The 20,630-nt window shown below is 40.7% G+C and overlaps 1 protein-coding gene across 1 annotated transcript; it reads right to left on the reverse strand.

Annotated features, from left to right (window-relative positions):
- Positions 1-3: 3 nt before the first annotated feature.
- On the reverse strand, positions 4-15,514 carry dbndd1 (dysbindin domain containing 1). The gene is made up of 4 exons (XM_076110249.1): positions 15,132-15,514; positions 11,321-11,467; positions 6,085-6,219; positions 4-608 (listed from the first exon to the last, which is right to left on the reverse strand). The coding sequence occupies exons 1-4, from the start codon at positions 15,160-15,162 to the stop codon at positions 454-456; spliced, it is 468 nt and encodes a 155-aa protein (XP_075966364.1). The 5' UTR covers positions 15,163-15,514; the 3' UTR covers positions 4-453.
- Positions 15,515-20,630: the final 5,116 nt, after the last annotated feature.

Consider the following 20,630-nt stretch of genomic DNA (forward strand, 5'->3'; position numbering starts at 1 on the left):
CTTTACTCATCCCACTCAGCCAATTTTTATACTGTACCAACACATTTTACACAAGGAAGACCACATTTTTGAATAATGTAAATGAATATATTGAGTGCTCACCACGCAGTACAGAATGGGGCTGCATTTCCAAAAATGTAGGTTATGAATTTCACGATAAAATACACTTTTTCAAGACTTTTATTTCTTCTTCTATCATCCCAGTGTCACTTTTGATCCATCGTGTCACAATATTCAGAATTATTGGCACCCCTAGTATAGACAAGCTAAACGTGAGATAAATAAATCAAGTAATCAGCTACAACCTTAGAAAGATGTGAAATATTGCATCATGAGTTGAATAAATCTTTTCAAAGATGATTACAAAACAGTTGGCACTTTGTTGGGTTTTTGGCATTCTCTGTCTGGCTCGGGGTTTTATCTCTCTGCAGTCAGCCTGTTTCACATCAGATATCACATCTGCTTCGGCCTCTCCAGCTTCATTAAGGGCTCTGCAGTGTCCGAGTCGCTGTGGTGCTTTCGCTCTCGCGGGGGCTCAACTTTGCTGCAGCGTGTCCACGAGGGAGAGCGCATGTACCCGCCTCTGGGCAGCATAGGCTGGTGGGAACCTGGGAACACACAATGACTTGTTACTAACAGAAATGCAGAGTCTCGGCAGATACAAATATGGAAATAGACAAAAGGAAATCACTTTGCAACCCTGTCGTGCTAAACACAACTTGAACTTGAAAATACAACTGTTTCAATGTTTATTGGTGTCACTATACATAGCTCTACATCTCCTAAAAGCATATTTAGAACTATTTCCAGAGCTCAACTGTAACAGAAACTGCCAATCAACTGTAACAGAAACCTTGCTAGATACAGTTGCTGCTTGCTTTCCTCCCAGCCATTAAAGGCCTTTAGCCTATAACAAGCCTGCACTCACACATATATATATATATCAGCCATTTCTAGACATGCCACCGATTGTTGTTCATTCAAGATTACCGGGATCACACTGATTACATTCTTAAGGATTCTTACATGTGAAAGTGAGATGATGACCAGCTTAGATGGGCTAAGAAACTGATCTGCAAGAGCATTCATCACACAAATCACTGCTTTCTGTTTGTATAAACCAGTAAATAAATAATTCCCAAAAAGAATCTCTCTGCTACAACTCGGCCACTTTATACCAACTGTTTCTTTGGCTATTTTTTAAATATTTGCCATGGATTTGTTTTCAGCTTCGTTGTCGTTGCATCTTTGTACCACTTGGTGGTGATGTCCAACCTGTCAGGAGGACAAAAAGGCAAGAGGCGTAAAGACTGATGGAGAGCTGGAAACTGGCTCTGCCTCACACTGCCTGTACCGGTCTAATGCTGGATCTCTTAAGTGAAGGTCATACTAAGCACCTGGTTTATATATCTCCCCAAACCCACATCCATATCCTCACACACATTACAGACTGAGATACGCAAAGCAAGAGAGAGAAAGGGGGGAGGTACACAAGAGGTATTGATCTCAAAAGATTGATGGCGTCTAGGATTTTAATGAGAAAGTGGGGACAACAACCTCCTGAGCAGCATGAAGGAGTCTGCTGCAGCAAGCGCTATAAACACCTGCTGATTGACTGGTTGATGGTTACTGTACATATCTGTGTGTCTGCGATGTGTCTGGATTTTCCATTCCTTATGTGCATTCAGAATTATACTGACCTGTTTTTGCCCTGACATCTAATTAAAAGACTGATGAACATGAATTCATTCATACATGAAAGTAATTGAACACACACAAAGGACTGTTTGCCCACCTGAGAGGTAAAGTAATTAGATACTTCCCCACAACATACAAAGATGTTTCCTTTATTCTCTCCCGCTCTCATGCAGTCACATACACAGAGTACCCTGAGCTATGGGGTACTGCACTGTATTCCTTCTGTGCTGCTGGCTAGCAGCCATTAGATTCTTCAGTCAGCATGTTGCTGCATAACCTAATGTTTCTGAGACACTAGCCTCTCCCAGAGAAAGGAAAAACAGGAAAAACAACATTTGTGTAAATGTGCACATGCGTAGTGGGTGACAATGCCCTTCTCATTAAACCGATTTAAGGGAAACAACACTTGTTTTATATTTTTTTGCATACTATTTCTAGCACAGCACAATCACTGTTTGGGAACTGGGACAAGTACTTTTCAAAGATAACAATCTGTAATGTCCTTAGCAGCCTGAAGCGGCCCTAAAGGTAGTGAGTTGAGCTCGAATCTGACCTTTCATATTCAAAGAAACTTTATAGAGTGTCTATAAAAAGCGGTCTTGTTGTAGTCCTAAAGGATAAATGGGTATATAACCGCTGAATGACCCAAGACAGGAAGCTGCTGCTTCACTGCCTCTCAATGGGCAGCAACATGTTACAACAGGCATCACATCTGGCTACAACCTCAGCAATGACATTACTGCAGGTGTTTGACAGCAGATTGGAAACACCTGCTTTGGCAGTTTGCAACGTCATCAGGTAAAACCCTGTTACTGCTCCAATGACCAAGAACAAGAGGCCAAAGCTATGCCTATGGTAGTTTGTCAGGGACGTGGGGGAACTCTATGGTTCATGAGGCTCATCTTAGTATAAACAAAGAGCAAACCTACTGGACAGAGTAAACCTCTTCTTGTGTGCCAAGACACAAGCGTCTATAAATAATGTGCTAGTGCGGTAACTCAGATTATGATTACTGTGGCTTTGAAGGACCAGGCTATGTTTCCAGCAGGGAGAAGTGAATTACTCAAGAAGAACCTACATTCAGCATTAACTCGCTCACTCATCTTCCTTTAACCTCTCCCTCAACTCCGACTTGCCCTCAACACACTGGCACATACTCAGCAGTTTCCCATCGAGAATAATGCTCACAGAGCACAGCTCAATATTACCACTTTTGCAAAACAACCTCTGACACAAATAAATCAAATCAATCTATCCCCCACAATGAACTCAACTGATGACTATATGGACAAATAAACCCACATACTACAATTCAAAAGTTGCATTGCATGAAATTATAGCGCTGGATAATGAGGGAGGTTTTAGGGAATCCATGAACAGCTGGTTTCACAATAAGTTGCTCTTTGCATAAATCCTTTCGCTCTCTCTCACACACACATCCACTGTCATTGTCTGCACAGCACAACATCTGTATTGGACAGTAGAATATCTTTAGATTATCACACTGAAAAGTGTATTTTTAAATTGACAATGCTTTTCAAATGTATAAATGACATGTAAAAGGGGCAATGACTCGGCAATGTACGGTGCAAAACAAATCAAATCAAGCGTTATCCTATTGTCCTTGTGTAGCCGTGTATGTGAAACACTTTGCAGTTGCTCTAGTCTACAGTATCCGTCTGCAAACTCTCTACAGCAATCTTGGTGGCTGCATTTGGGATTTGTATCATTCCTCTGTTAAAGCCGTATCTGAGGCAGACATGGGGAAAGAGATTGGAAATGAAAGATAAAGAAAGGTGAAAGACAGAGGGTGGAGGAGAGGAGGATTGTGTTTGTGGTGGGTGTGAGACAAGTACAGCAAACAGGTAGAAGAGAGAGATTTTTGGGAGCAGCACTGCACGAAATGATACATCTCACGTCAAAAGGTTAAAGATGTTCTATGAGGAAGAAATGTTGATACCTATTCTCAGATGGCTGATCTATTTTTATTCACAGTTTATTCAGGTAAAAATACAAGAGTGAATGACACACCCTGCTTATTGTGAGGTTGTCACTTGCATTTATTAACAATAAAAACAGATCATCTGAATATGTCATTCTGAGGGTGGAAACATTTAATCATTGTTGAGATTTTGTTTTTCTCACAGATCTGAGGCTGTGGAAATGAAATCATTTGACATAATAACAGTGGTATACAGCTGTACGTCTCCTGACAACAGGACTTCATCTTGATTAGCAGGGGAGCGGATGTGAGGCCTTGGACTTAAAGCCTCTTGGCTGTTGCATCTCCTGCAACTGGCTACTGAAAAGCAGCTGTGGCCTGCGATTAACGAGAGCCTGAGGGATCTTGGTGTGGTGGTGTTGGAAAACACAGCTGAGAAGGATGGAAATGCTAAAAATGTGTAGTCTGCTCAGCTGTGGGAACATGGGTTAAAAGAGTTAAATGATGCATCAAATTTGAAAAAAACTGAATCTAATTACTCTTGGATTTACTGTGTCGACCCCATTGTGTATGAATTCATCAATTCATAAATAAAACGTTATAAATCCCCTGATTTCACTTTTTAAAGGAGCTTAGTTATGTCATGTTTTTTTCAACAGGAAGATTGATTATATGTGACTATTCTATTGCACCTCAGACAAGTAACTCGCCTGCAAGTGTATCATTTAAGAATTTCACAAATGAACGGACTTCAGTGCTGCCAAGTCATGCTGTACACTACCTGCTCAGCAGCAAACAGCAGACAGACACAGTAAGGCTTAGTGAACACAGTGGAGTATCCGGTGGAGCTCAGTTGGTATAGTAGCTGCAGATGGTGATCATCAAGACAACCACACAGCTGTCCTACAATACAGTTGTCTTAGCACAAGTAAGAGAAATAAACTGGGTGAGACTGAATCAAGAATCCTGTCAGTGAATATAATAAACTGAAACATTGTTTTAAGTTTTGGTAAAGCATTTTACTTGAGAGTACTCTAAACTCAACAATGCACAAGGTTTTACTAAGAAACAAAGAACAAGGGTCTTTCTTGCACATAAAGGGGCCTCTGCACTTTAATTTAAATAATTGGCTGTGGAGCAGCATAGCACAGATGGCCTACCATAACTCACACATAACAAGCTGTGCCATGATATGGAACAGAAAAGAGAAGGAAGGGAGATAACACTGTTGTTGTTCAAGAAGGAGGAGATAAGAAATGTAAGAGAAAAAAAGAGAGAAGCATATAGAAAGAATATAAGGAAAACCTTGATTTATAAAGTTTTAAGATGACTGTTTCTCCACAAGAGTGAGAAATAAGTATTACATCCAGCACAGTGTTTCAGTGGACCATTAGGTCCTCTTTAAGTCACTGTCACCAGAATGATGAATATATATTTGAACCTATTGCATATTCTCAGCCAAAGCACGAGAATTGGTTACACACCTAGTATCATAATTGAAAGCCCGACATTTTTATCAAGAAAAATGTGATGTTTTAAACTTTGTGACGAGCACAATCCATGCACAGACCATACAATATTTGTAAGGCATTGTCTAAACTGTTGCGGTGGACCTCTAAATCGTGAGCTGGCATGAAATCCTGTGTGCATACTGAACGGCAGGAGCGTCGCAGGAGGAGAGAGTTCACTGTCCGCATGCGTGATGAGGCTCACAGGTCATAAATAAAACATGGCAAAGATTTTGTGCATCCTTGTGCGTATTGGGAGAAAGACGTGCTAGCCTTTACCCTGTACAGAAGCTGCTGTCGGTTTGTGCAGGAGGTTCATCGTTTTCTTCATTCCTGCTTTCCTGTTTTGTTGAGACTCCAAGTGCCAATTTGGTAGAATCAAATTAAAACTGTTTCTCATAAGAATCAAACAGCGTGAGGCAATTTCAAAATGGAAGTTTGACCTGTTAAGGGCATTTATTCCAGATACTGTGAAATATTTTTTTGATGAGTCCCTGAAGGGAGTTAGGTGGCATATCAAATCATTATGGCTCAGCAGGCCCTTTTAGGACCCTGCTAGGCCCTTTTAGGACCCTGCCAGGCCATAATGATGTGAAACTCTCCCTTTCCCAGGTCACTGAGTAATACCACATTCAGAAGTAATGTTTTATGTTTCTTTTTGCAGGCATCTTCATCCCTAAAGTCACTGAGTTGAGGTCGAGGACTGCAGGGATGGAATTTAATTTGAGGAAATGCCTCCCTAACTAATCAAATGATACATGATACAAGTAACACACTGACACAACCAAGCTTTTTAAGTATAAAGCTAGAGGGCAAAAGAAAAAATCTACGGGGATTTGTTTTGAATAATTTTCCTTTGCATTTGTTTAAATACAAATCTGTGCATGGGCATGAAGAGGCTCCTGTTTGTTGTAATTCCCTTTTAGCAGACCTTACCTGCTGGGGACTCGTTGTGGTTCTCCTCATCAGAGTCAAAAACTTCAGTCAGTTCCTGGTCGGACATGTCAGTCAGCTCAGTCAGATCCAGGAGGTCAAAGTGCACCTCCAGAGAGGACACACTACTCAGTGGTTCTATGAGGCCGGGAGAGAAAACAGCATACTTTTAGTCTGGAGGAAGGTTGAGAGATTCAAATTATTTTTTTAAAGAAATGGGGGATAGACTGCATATATTTTCAACACAGAGCTCCTCAGCCCATCATGTACCGCTCTTAAATCTCCATTGTACTCATAATCAGATCAATTGCTGGCTTTTGCAGTACTGTTGTAAAATTGATTTCGACAAAGAACATATTTACTCTTTTATTCACTTTTGTCTGTACATGTCTTGCTCAGTGCTCTCTACGTTAGAAAACAATTCCAACACACAGTAGATTACTTATATCTGCCTCAGAGCTCGCCACTGTGGTCAGTGTCTCTGTTTCAGCATGACACCTGTGAGTTCATGCAGGCAGTCGCAGAGGAACTGAAACAAGAGCTAAAGTCAGAGGAGAAAGAAATAGCCAGATCTTCAACACATTGTGAATTCCATCTTTCCCCTGGGTGTGTTGCACCTGTTCATTTCCAGCACAAAATTCCTCGGCAGACGGGAGTCACTACTGCTGCACGCAACAGGGTCAAATGCACATGAGGCGTGCATCAGCGCGCCAGGCTCTGCATTCCAATCAGGCTGAAATTTGAATGTGATATATGTAAAGTGACATTTTTTCAAAGACTCTGTAATACATACATAAAGCCTAGCAAGGGTCCAAGAGCTTGTCTCAGCATCACTCAAGTTAGGGACCGATTCTGTGTAATAGAGCTGAACTAATCTACCATTATAGTGAGAAAGGTGTTTGGAGACTTCACTGAAGCAGATGTAGGTGTTTGTATTTCCTTATGAATCAGTTGAAGCCTGTCTGCCATGCAACGTCACGTCTGAAACATTTCACTGGTCGTTTGTGGGCTTGAATGTGTGGAGAAATGATGGGTTACGTGACAGGTTGAAAGCTGTTATTATCCCATGTCGTTTGCCTGCTGTTTTCCACGCTGTTTAAGACAATGCATCTAGTTGAAGAGGCAGAACCCACTCTGCTGCTGCTGTTACATCTAACTCCCTGCATCGTCCTTCAGCAGCTATTGATTGAAAGAAGACTGATCATCATGCTGAAGCAGTGACTGGTCATTGTGCCATGTTTCAGATATATTAAAAACATTCAACACCAGAAATGCCAGGAGACACGTGGAACAAAAATAAGGAAGCAGTGACTATGAGAGAATGCAAATAAGAGATGGGCAAGGAAAATTCAGAGACTTTGGAGTTTGAAGTCTAAAGGTGTCCTCGCCTGTACTTTATTTCACCCCAAACCATCTGCTTTACTCAAGAAGTCCTACCCGTATTCATTACCAGGACTGGGTGAAATGCCGGTCATGACCCATTTCGTATCGAAATGGGTGTTATATATTTACAAAGCCAGGGACCATGTGGGTAGCATATAAAAGCTCCACGGAAAATATTAGAAATGTTAATGTCTACAAAAAGAGTGAAATAGGGACAGAGAATGGCAATAACGATGAGGGAAGACTAACAAATGAGTCACGAGAAAGGGAGGGATATTGCATGGCAGCGACGCTATCACAGTGACAATATTTGAACATAGACAGAAATCTAAACATCGAGCAACTCCCACACAGACTCACAAGATGTGAACAGTGAGTCTGTGGGCCCTTTTGGCAGAAGCCATTTGTCATAATGTCATTGCAGGTGTAATCAATAACATGATTACGGGGCCCCTGTTCCATTTAGTTGTGACAGGGCCTGGGTATTGTGAATGCTGGCTCCCTGGAATGACTGTGATATACCTAATAGAAAGGGACCATAGTTAATCAGATCATTTACACCTGTGTGCATCCTGCCATGACATGGCTGCTTTGAAAGGGGCCTATACCACTGTCACTGTCGCGGCTGGTAATAATCCTATTAGCTTTAATGTGATCTTTCATGCTATTCCCCAGTTCTATTTAAATCATAGAAGGCTTTACTGCAAAAGGAGACCACATATGTCACTTTTAGCATCTCCTTCTTGTTAGCTCAGGGGTTAAGCTACCACTTAGATATAGAATGATTTTAAGTTTTTATTGAACACACTTGAGGCTTTGCTTGTTCTACCATCATAATACACTGCAAATATATAAGCCTGAGGCTTGACATCACATTACTCCTTTACAGCAAAATAATAAATTGTTTCTAAAAGACACTTCCTAAAAGGGTTACGCTAACGAGTTCCCCTTGCCACACCATTATCCTCTGCACCACATATGATTAAACAGCAGCATCCAAAAGTCAGAATTAAGAAAGTGCGTGTGTCTGCTGTCTCATAGCGGTACATTCAGTGGAGAAACACTGCAATATGCAATCATTGGTTGACAAAAATCACAAAGAACCTGTTTTGTTTTTTTCTTCCTTCATATTTTTCATTACTTGCGTCTTGACTGCGTTTGTGAATACATTTTTACTTTCCCTTTAGGCTGGAAGGTGCCTGCTGACAGCTATCAGTCTTTTTGACCCCCCTTTTCTGGAGGAGTGAAGAAACTGGAGGCAGTGAAACAGGTTTAAAAATTGTGGAGGAGGACATGAAGAGAAACGAGGGAGCGGCAGGATGATGTGAGAAGAGGGAGAGATGAAGCTATGTAAGAAGGTTGACGTTAAAGAATAAGGAGGAAAGGAAAGCGAGAGAAGGTATAGATTGAGGAAGGCATGATGTAAAACAAAACACCCCCTGCATTATTTACTGCCATTATTTTCAATAGGCTACAAGGTTATTCCCACTCTGCTGCGCTTGTTTTTTAACCAGCCCTTCCCCATCCCTTTTCTCCTCTCCCACACCCTTTTCTCCTTGAATAATTGATCAGTGTGTTTTCTCTCCCAGGCAGACGCACTGAAAAAACTGCCTCCATCTCAAAAGCCAATCAGGCGAGCTTTAAGACGCCAGTGAGGGGGACTGACAATAGAGGTTTCACGCTGAGACTAAAGAAGGACATTGTGCCTGAAGCAGATGGATGATGTAAAAAAGGCCACTGCCTCTTCTTACAGTAAGCTTACAGCCTGGTGGCCAGTAAAGTCAAATTTGTGTCTTCTAATCCGTACTCCTTCCTAACATATTCTTATTATTTTTAGCATGCCCTTAATCTCACACTCAGCATTCATGACTTTGAAGTTAATGTGTGTGAAATAAAGGTTCCTTTAATTTACTGAAAAGTAAACTGGGCACAAATAATTGTTTGCATGCTGTCAATTTGATGTTCTATAAAAGGGTTTCCTTTCATTTTCTCTCTCTTTTCTTCTCTTTGCAAGTAGAAAAGTAGCTACAGATTGGTTCAACTGAAGGAACAAAGAACAGAGAGGATGGGTAAAGGTAGGAGTTCACTTTTGGCAGAAGGGATATATGGGAGTAGAGGGGATGTGACTTGCATGCTGGAGCTGTGTGATCCCCTTCCTTCTCTACTGGTTCATCGGCACTCTGAGGTCATCATTCAAGCCTGCGCAGCTGGTAATGATGATGAGGCTTTGATGGACTAAAGGCGTTTGATTGAGAAACAGCCAAGGTATTGAGATAGTATATTAAACAACAATACAAAGATATATTAAATATATTCTGTTGCAAGTGTGTATTTCTTTTCTCCTCACAGTGACTGAACATTCGGGCACTTGTCCATACTTGTCTTGTGCTAGTTATTTGATGTTACATTTGCTACGTTTGCTAATCAACAACAGACAGGCAAGTAAGCTGCAATTTTTAACTTTGAGAACGCACACACAGCTACGTAAGTCCATCAAGATTTAAACATGTCGCCTCGATGAAAACACGTTAGCTGAAAATGTTTGATGAATAAAGCATGGTTTACTGGGCTGTATCTGCGCAACATGTTATAGCATACGCTGTAAAATAAACTCCACTAAAGTCTTTGAATCCCAGATTTCCCAGTTCTTCCCTTTGACTCCTGGTTTCTGCTATTAAAGATCAATACAAACAGATAAACATTTTTTGGAATTAAGACCACTGCACAGCAGTCACCATACATTTTTTATCCGTCCACCCAATCCCAATAACAAAGGGAAAATGTATCTGCACTGCAGTTTAATATGTTTTTTTAATGCATTAGTACATCTATTGTACCTGCATTTTGTTGTTTTTCAATGATTTAGTTGCCACTAACCCACTAACAACTTGCTTCTCTCTGGGATATTGAAAAGTTTGTCTATTTAACGTAGGCTGTTTGCTCTGGGCCTAAAAATAAATATTGCAGACAACTCAGGAGCAACCATGGTCCCCCTTACTGGAGATAAAACTGCAGCACAAGGCAGGAATTTGTTTCTGTGACAGTCAAGATGAAGCTGCATTGTGGCTCTGTGGACATTAACCTGAATTAATGATCTCCATACAATTTAAAGAGCAGGTACATTTTAATGTGATTCCTAATCTCTAAATTATAGGGGGGGGGGGGGGGGTAATTTACGATAACAAGGGGGTGATCATTTGGATTACATGTTTTCTCAGGATGGGCTCATTTCTTTCTTTCTCTTTATAGCCACAGATTATAAACTGACCTGCCAGGTGGCACGGCCAGTTAGTGGGTCACGTTAAATCATCGAGACACGGACATTAGCCTCTGGATGAGCTGTTTCTCTGAAAAAGTGTTTGGTTAGTGAAGCAGATAAAGGTTGTCTTTTCTCCCGAGTATCTGTCTCTGTGCACTGGGCTCTGAGTCTGGCCCGTACAGGGAAGCCTCTGTATGCTACTGATGAACAATGAGTCCTTTCACCCAAGGCTAAGCTGCAGTGGTCTTTCAGAATGTGGGACCGTAAAATCTAAAATAGTCTGCAATCATTCACTGGGTTTAAAGATCAGAGAATGTTACATGTTTTATATGTCAGATTCATTTTGTGTCACATATGTTACTGTAGATCGATTGACTGTCACTAATAAGTCACTCTTTAACAGAAGCAGGATATCCTCTGCCCTCCTTATTCAACATTCCTCGTCTCCTTCCTTGTATTCACTTGCTATTGATCAGGTATCTTGCTCGAAGCATTTTCCACCCATAATTAGCCGGTAACATTGCAAACGATGAACATTCATCACTCTTCGACTTTCTTAATATCGCCTTCTCTTTACCCACCTCCCCCGGTACTCACGTCTCTTTTCGGTGATGTGCAGCAGACTAGCAGTGTGCCCTGACAGGCTGCCTTCCTCCTCCTCCCCTGCTGGGCGGTGAAACAACTCCTTGGATAGGTCACCTGAGCTGGAGAGCTTCAGCAGCTTCTGGATGTCTTTGTTGGGCTCTATCAGCACACATAGACACAGAAACAGATAGTGAGAGGGAGCAAAGAGAATAAAAAGGTGGAGACATTCGTCATAGCTAGATTTTTAATACAAGATTACATTAGAGATGTGTGCTTTAGTTATTAACTTACTGTAGACCTCAGGTCTACATCTAACCTAGAACAATTTAAGGCATTAAGAAACTTCAGTCAAATCTACGAAGACACATCTTGGGGTAACGCAGGGGACAAAATCACTTAAGAGATCCTAAGTACTAAAAGAACTCAATGTTGGGTCCAGTGTCTGAGTCGTGTTCGGTGATTATTATAAAACCAATATTATGTTTTCCCACTCAATGGAAAAATCTAAACCTGACACTAATCCCCAGGTAACTGCATCACCTGTCCATTGAAGTTCATGAATATCTCAATCTGTTTGTTTGCCGCTAATATATTCTTTACAACATTCAGATGTCAATCCTGCATCGATGTCTGTTGTGTATCTATTTGTATACACAGTGTCGAAAGTTTTATAGATGTGTGATTCCTTGAAAGGAGATTTGTTTACTTGACTGCGGGTAAAAATCTAATTCAACAGTTACTGTATATTATTGTCATGTTTCTAATAAACATTCTGAGAGCCTAGTCACGCTCTTCAATCTCAAACATCCATTCCAAAAATAGCAAAAAGAAGTTCACGCAGGCTATTAACAAGTCTGAAAATAGAGGGTACTTAAAATAGCATCCCTTCAAATGCAGAAGTATGCACAATATCTGTTTGCCTGTTTGACACAGCGAAAACACAGAGGGGGATGTGGTGAGGCTGAGTGAGGTAAGGACAGGAGTACGGAAGTGCTGCACATTTAACTGAAAGATTACAGAGAACTGAATTGCAACATGAACTATCTGAATTTCTAAGTTAAGGAAGGCTGAAGTGAGCTGAAACAGGCATGTTGGATACAATCCCACAATTGATTTATCAACAATACAAACTAGTACTACAGTTAAAAAAAATGACATTTAAAAGAAAATGATGATAGAAAAAAAACAATATATGTGTAAGGAAATATTGCAAAAATAACGGCAGTATGGCTTTTTTATGATTACATTTTTTTATGATGATATGCAGAGTTGATAGAAAGACGTGGGAGTAGAGCAGACTCCTGATGGGTGTCACCAGATGGCTGGTGAGGCTATTCCTTCTTGCAGTATGCTCCTAGACAGTTGAATTTCTCATTTCAGATTAAAAGTGTGCCAAGCCAGAACATGATGGATTCTGCTTTCACCCTGAGAAGCACAGTGTGCATCGGTGGCTGTTGATTGATTTCCCCAGCGAGGAGCCACAGAAACTGAAAGACGATAAAGTTACCTCTGCTGTTATAATGAGATGTTTGTTCAGTATTTAGACGAGCAGCTTAGGTTTTAATTTCCATCACATTCTTCAGTAGACACTAATTCTCACACAGTTGAGACAACTGCTTTGAGGCAGTTTAAATGGGAAATAGACTGTACTTGTGCTTTTCTACTCTTCCGACCACTCTAAGCGCTTTAACACTGAATGTCATCATTCACCCATTCACACACTGATGGCAAGGGCTACCATGCAAGGTGCTACCCGCCCATCAGAACTATCTAATCATTCACACCCATTCGTATATGCCGCAGGAACAGCCTGCGGAAGCACTTAAGGTTAATTAAGGTTCAGTGTCTTGCTCAAAGACACATCGACATGGACTAGTGGAGCCGGGGATCATTAACCCTAAAATTTGCTTTTTCCACAGAATTGTTATCACAAGAGTAGTGGGCTGTTTGTGTTGCAGCGCATTCATTAAAAAAGCAAATTCCCCATGTTTTAATGAGCGATTTGTGTTCTACAAGGACATGTAGATGCATGACCTTATGTCACATTTGATATGCCCAAAAGTTTAGTGAAAGTTATGTGGAGGATGAGGAGGTTAACCATAAGGATGGTTATTGGCAGAAGAAAAGAGCTTTTAAGAAAGTATTATCTGCGTGCAAAGCAGGAAAAGTTCACACAGATGGCCAGATCTAGCCACCACCTGCCGAACCGGCTGTGAAGAAAGACGAAGAGTAAACAACAAGAATGTCACTGTCTTTACTGTTGGTGAAAGACAGACAGCTATCAGAAATGTGGTCTTTTCAAGCAATGGCTGACCCTGCCTCGAGCTGTCAGCTGTGAAACACCTGACCCTCCACAGACAGATGGAGAGAAATAAAATGATGAGAATGATGTATCGTACATTTGCCAAATGTTGAATCAAACTCATTGTCTCGGTTCAATAAACCAATCGCTGTTTGTAGTGCAGGCAGTTAGAATCAACATCCTCAACATCATTTTTCGTTAGGTCATTTTGCTTGCTGATTGCTCTTTATCTTCTGTACTTAAGAGTAATGGTTTCATTTGTTGGGGTATACAATATACTCTGCAATGAGTATTTCCATACAAATGTCTCTTAAAACAGATTACCAGATTACTGAGCAAAGAGAATAAATTAAGAAAATGTTGACTCCAGAAATATTTTTTCTGAACAGTTTATGGTGTCGCTGGTGCATTTTCCAGCAATATTTAATTCTAATCCTCCCAAGTAAAGCCAGCAATGCTACTTTGTGGCTGTTGAACAGAACAGCCACACTGCTCTCCAGAAGTCACACTTTGTGACCCTGTGAATAATGATGTTCACTCTAATTCAATCATCATAGTGAACAAATAATACCCCAATTTGTCATGGGCTGGTAATTCTGGCCGTCAGCATGAACATGTAGTGCTCAGATACTGTCTGTAAACAATGATAAGTGGAACAAAGCCATGCCAGGAAAAGAAGGATATCCCATTATATCTGCTGAAATTGCATCTTATAGTGTCTGCAGAGACATTCTTTTTACCCCAAGGTACAATAGAGTAATAAAGCAATACTTTAATAGTGGTTGAATGCACACTGGAGGTTCAGATGCAGCTAATGATAAATAAACTACCCTTCTACAGCCTGTCTTTGTACATTACGAGAGGCATATTTTATTATTTATCAAAACTAATGTTATAATCTGTCACATCGTAGATAGCTTACAATAATTAGCCTGCACTATATATAGACACAGTTATATCATCAGCCCTTTGTGAATGTTTGATTGTTCAGATGTTACAGTGCATCACTACTGGGGCATTGTGCAGTGCTACCACACAGCACTGGCTTCTCTGGATGGCCTTAACACAAAGGCCATATGAGTCCACTGTTGTATTGCAATTTGTATTTCATCATTCCAGCTTTTGCATGGTTGACTACAGTGTGTGGATATAAAAAGACCTGTACTGCTATAGATTAAACATGAAGCTTAGATGTAGAGATGAACCCTCCACAATTGGATCCTGGGAGAGGAAAATGATCAAAGACGGTACCTGTGCACTGGTAATTCAAACCTAACATATCAGTAAATATATTTTGTATAGAAAATCAGAACAATGTATTTAGATGGTCTAAACCAGCTCATCTGACAAGTATTAATCAGTTCCATCATTTATAAAGTGTCCATACAAGTATAAACATCTTGAACATGCTGTTGTAAGAGAGACATTTACTTACAGCACAAGTCATTCAAAAGACAGACAGCATGCTAATGTGACAAAAGCTGTGGCACAGAGAAAAGAAAGAATAAAAATGGCTCTTACCTGGGCTCCCTGCCCCTCCCTGAGCCTCCATGCAGCTCAGCCGAGAGTGTCTTGCTGTTCACCACACCAGCATCGGAGAGTGGAGGAGACAAACAGGGAGGGAAGAAGGGAGAGGCAAGTGGAGAGTGTGTCTGTGTTTGTGCATATGAGAGAGAGTAGGGTGGGGTGACTGGGTTGACACAGCGAGACCTCCGCTCTCCGAAGACTCCTCCTTCTTGTTTTCGTCCTCCGTTGTTCTAGATTTCCCAAACAGGTGATGTTATTTTCTCCTCTCTCTCGGTCCACCTGCCCTGCTCTTCCACCAGCGCCGTCTGGGTGCTGCACTGCCTCACAGAGCGAGTCCACCACAGAGAGGGACGTCTGGGAACAGCAACTTCCCTGCACATTTCTATGCCACTTGTTTTAGTAAACGCAGCATTGTGAGGCTTGGCTTGGTATGTACAGAATACACAGAGAGAGATCTAGGGTAAAAAAAAAAGGGAGGGGAGAGAGACAGAGAGAGACAAAGACAGAGAGAGAGAGAGAGAGAGAGAGAGAGAGAGAGAGAGAGAGAGAGAGAGAGAGGGGTGGGCTGAGCTGGCAGCCTGCCCAGACTGAGTGAGAGAATGGGGTGTCGGGGAGGTCTATGGACCGCTGGAGGGAGGAAATTGTGTGTGTGCCTGTGTGAGAATGAGTATCCCTGTGTGTATGTGCATGACTGTGGCATAATAGTTTGTGTATATACTAAAAGGCAAGTTATTATACCTGATGATGTGTCAGTTCATGTCAAATATACACAGTTCAGGCATGGTGCCTGGATGACAGCAAGGCAGATGATTAAAAGACATTTGTAGCAATCAAACACAGCTTAATGACATGACAAATAACAAACTATATTACTGGTCTGTGATAGGTGGCAGGATGGAAATCTGAATCCCATACCTTCAGAGAAGCCCGAAATTGTGCTTTTTGTCTGCTGAGGGGAATCTGTAGGTAGAGCTCGCCCTCTAGTGGCAGAATCTGACACCCTCGTGTAGTCATGTGATACAGAAACCCACCAGAAACAGGGTCACACCCTCCTTCTACTTCTGTGACTAGAGTAGTTGTAGAGTGGTGGTGTTTGTAAAGTGTCTTTGAGTATCTTGAAAAGCGCTCTATAAATAAAATGTATTATTAATATTAAGAAGCAGTTAAAGAAAACAAAGAGTACCTCCAAGAAAACACAAGATTAGATTTGGCAGCTCTATAAAGGTGATCACTCGATTTTTCATCTTGCATCATCAGGTCAGATTTTGTAATGGTAAATGGACTTGTACTAGTATAGCACTTTTCTAGTCGTACGACAACTCAAAGCGCTTTAACACTACATGTCAGTCACCCATTCACATATCGTATTTGTCTAATACTTTGGTTTATGATCAATTACCTGCTAAACGAATGACATTCCCATCAGCCTCAGATATACTTTGTGTTAATTGCTATGTTAGCATGCTAATATGCAGCTGAACTAAGACTGTGAATACAGCAAACATCATACCTTCTTTGCATCAGCATGTTCGCATTGTTGTTACCATGGCTGTACACTCTTAGTCTTGTTGCTATACTTACTTACTTATACTTGTACTTACACTGCAAATGTGCTTGTAATATAAAGCATTACAGAAAAATACATATAAAATATAAGAGTTTATCCATATGTCATATTAGGATTAACATATTTTCATTTAGTAAAATCACAGACCAAAAGCATTGTTCTTCATACACTGTCCTTTATATTTAAGGATTTAATTGTGAACCTATAGGCCTTTTTCACACGAAGACATTTTGACATTTCACAGAAGGAAAAGCGCAGGTTTAAATCATAAAATAAATGATGGCTGAACTGCTTTAGTTTCACATTCCTGCGATTGTGCATGCTGGCTTACTGTCACACTGTCATGACTTACTGGGACACACTGGCTGTGTGTTCCAAAACCATTTCTACCATACTATTCAGTGTGCCAGAAAAAGATTAGGTATGCCTGTAAAATTCAGTTTGACGAAAATACCAGAATGGCCTACTGCATGTGCATGTGGTCGAATTTTGCAATATGCAAGCCAGCAAGCTTTTCTCTGCAGTCTTCTGCACTGTGGACATATGAGCAAGAGGGTCAAAGTTAATGGTGCAATGTTATGACGAAGTAGTATGTCCCACAGTTCACAGTTCATAAGGGCAGCGGCAGTATGTACTTAAAGTAAAAAGAAAAAAGTATGCAATTTGGAATGCAGTGAGAGAATTGAACAGAGCTATTGCTAATGTTATCAGTAACAACTGCAGACTGTATAGGTAACACCTCCACATTTCCTACCAAGACAAGTGAAAAATGATAGGTATAAAAAGGACCAATTGTGAGATGATCAGGCTTGTAAACAACATTCTACTGAAACTGCTCTCCTGAGAGTTTCAAATGTCATTCTCATGTCTTCTGATGCAGGTGACTGCTCTGTGTTAGTACTTCTGGACCTCAGTTCTGCATTCGACACTAGACCATAACATCTTGATTAAGCGGCTACGTGATTGGGTTGGCATATCTGGCATAGCATTAGACTGGTTTACATCTTACCTCGCTGACAGATGTTTTAATGTCTCTGTGGGTGATTTTGTGTCTGTCACCTCTCCACTGTCTTGTGGTGTACCGCAGGGCTCGGTTCTGGGGCCTCTGTTATTTTCCCTGTATTTGTTACCTTTGGGACTGATTATAAAAAGTTATGTTGCATATCATTTATATGCAGATGATATCCAACTCCATCTGTCATTCAAACCCAGTGAGGCTTTCGCATATGCTCCATGGACTGTGTAAATGCCATCAGAGACTGGACGGCAGAAAACTGCTTACAACTTAACGACACCAAGACGGAGGTTCTAGTTATTGCACCAGATGAGTTTGTCCCTACAATCAAGGAGAGTATTGGTCCACTCTCCTCTGCTGCCCATTGCAACCTGCGCAATCGATCTATGTCATTTGACCCCCATGTTAAGCAGCTGTCCAGATCATGTTTCTTCCACCTAAGAAATATCAGTAAACTGAGATCTGTAGTATGAACAGCTGAGCAAAGATGATCATACACGCCTTTATCTCTTCACGCTTTGACTACTGTAACACACTTTTCTCGTCACTCAGTGTAGCTGCTCTTAACCGTTTGCAGGTAATCCAAAATGCTGCCGCCAGATTACTCACTAGGACAAATCGACGGTCTCACATCACCCCCGTACTCAGATCTCTCCACTCTCCCTGTAGCATTTAGGATCCACTTTAAAATTATTCTCACTCTCACTTACAGAGCACTACACGGTCAGGCTCCCACATATGTGGCTAAATTACTTCACCCTTATTCACCCGGCGCTCTAAGGTCAAACATGTTAAACTATCTGTCTGTCCCACACACTCGCCTTAAGACTCTCGGTTACCTTAATAAGTGGTGACCGAGCTTTTGAGGCAATAGCACCCAGGTTGTGGAATGCTCTGCCCACACCCCTACATTTCACAGATTCTGTGAACTCATTCAAAAACCAGCTCAAGACACACCTGTTTCAACTGGCGTTTGACTAAAAACTCATGTCCTAGGCCTGCTTTTAAACCATGTTTTAATTTTGTACTTTCTGTGTGTATGTAAATTATTGGCCCTTATATGGTCACATTGTGTTTTTTATGTTTGTAATTCTGCCCCTGTTAAGCACTTTGTGACATATGTCTGTAAAAAGCGCTTTATAAATAAATCTTGCTTAGCTACTTACTTACTTGTGCCTTTTCAGTCCACAGAGATTTAGCTGGCAAAATCAAATTGAACTTGTCATTTTCGAGTTGTATTTTTTTGTTATGTACTTTCTGTATGTCTTTTAATTACTGGATTTTTTGCTATTTTTACTTTTTAATACTGCATACCACAATATGTAAAAGTAATTGTGTCATATATGTTTTATATGTGAGTGCGATTGCACATGTACTTATGTTAAATTAATTTTAAATGTTTATCCAGTTATATAGAGTTGTGACAACTATGTATTAAAGTGATATTGTTACAAAAATCCTCATAAGTTCACAAGTATAATTCGTTTTTTTCCTCTCATGTCTGATAGCTCCTTGATAGAAGAGTGCTCGCCAGCAGAGGAGGACTCTCCTCATTTTCTCAATACCAGGGGAAAAAATGTCAAAAAGTTCTTCACTAGGATTCTTCAGACCATCTGCAACTACTTCAAAACCGCCACAAACACAACCATCCACTGGAATTTCACTGCAAAGTCCTGACCAGTTTGATTGCGAGAAACACGACCCGAACACCGCAAGGGCTCATATGCTTAGGTTTAATGTGGTAATTTCAGGGAGGTAAAGTACACTGTGAGGAGATGGGTTCTTTCATGGGACTTTGGGAATGCAGTATCTAGATTATACACAACAATGTTAATATTGAGAATTAATACCTGCAGACTGCCTGAAAAATCCAGGAGGTGAACCCGAGTTCACCTCCTGGATTTCAGGAACTCAGTCGGGAAAGTGAGCTGCGGCCATGAGCTAGCCAGTGGGGCAAGCTCACATGCACCAACATGCACTAGAACCACGTGCAGTCGCCTGGCTGTGTCAACAAAGCAAGGAGAAGCTCTGATAACAACACACACAGGGGGAGAGTGACCTAATTCTCTGCTCGGGTAGACATTACTCCACTATATACTGTATATACATAACAAATTGTTTTTTGCTGCGATACTTTCTTTCTTCTTTTTTCAGTTTATTGACTACAAACCAACATTTAAGGTGCATGCCGTCACCTACCGGACTGTGTTACATCATGACTTTATGACAGTCATCATTTAAACACAATAATAATTTTATTATTTATAAATACAATGAAAAACATACAAACAAAACACAGCATAACAAAAAACCGTCATATAGAAGTTATATTCTTGATATTAAACCTGTTCGATTAAAAAAATTAAATAAAGCCCTTTTAACCTGAACTTGTTTGTCCCCTGTCTCTAACAGTCCTGTGATGCTCCACTGCCTTCCTAAAGCTATCACCATGCCCTTCAGTCTTTCTCCTTCTACACTGAACTTCATCTTCCTACACTCTATCAGCACATGTTCAACAGTTTCTTTACAGTTGCATAGCTCACAGATAAGATAGATAAGATCGACTTTATTGTCCCGAAGGAAATTTCGTCTTGGAAACATACATACAGTGCACAGTTATCCGACACTGTCTTTTTCATGATGTATAATCTTCTTTATACATCTTCTTTCCTACATTTATTTCCATCACTTCTCACTCTGACTGACGTCTGAACGTTGTTATAATTACTACCTTTGTTGTCATTATTCCAAATTTCCTGCCAAGATGTAATAATTCCATGCTGTATTACTGATTTTGCTTCTGACCTCCCAAAACAAATTTCTAAAATATCATTTTAGTTGAATGCTCCTTTGGCAAGTTTATCTGCAACCTAATTTCCCTCTATTCCTACATGAGCCAGTACCCAACAGA

The sequence above is a fragment of the Anarhichas minor genome, unplaced genomic scaffold (genome assembly GCF_050575085.1).
Source record: "Anarhichas minor isolate MPS153535 unplaced genomic scaffold, ASM5057508v1 ptg000042l, whole genome shotgun sequence".
Classification (NCBI taxonomy): Eukaryota; Metazoa; Chordata; class Actinopteri; order Perciformes; family Anarhichadidae; genus Anarhichas; species Anarhichas minor.

Coding starts and splice junctions, on each gene's coding strand:
- dbndd1 (XM_076110249.1), bottom strand. CDS start 15,162: ATGGAGGCTCAGGGAGGGGCAGGGAGCCCAG. Junction 11,468..15,131: donor GGGAGGGGCAGGGAGCCCAG/GTAAGAGCCATT, acceptor GTGTGCTGATAG/AGCCCAACAAAGACATCCAG. Junction 609..6,084: donor CCACAACGAGTCCCCAGCAG/GTAAGGTCTGCT, acceptor GTGTGTTCCCAG/GTTCCCACCAGCCTATGCTG.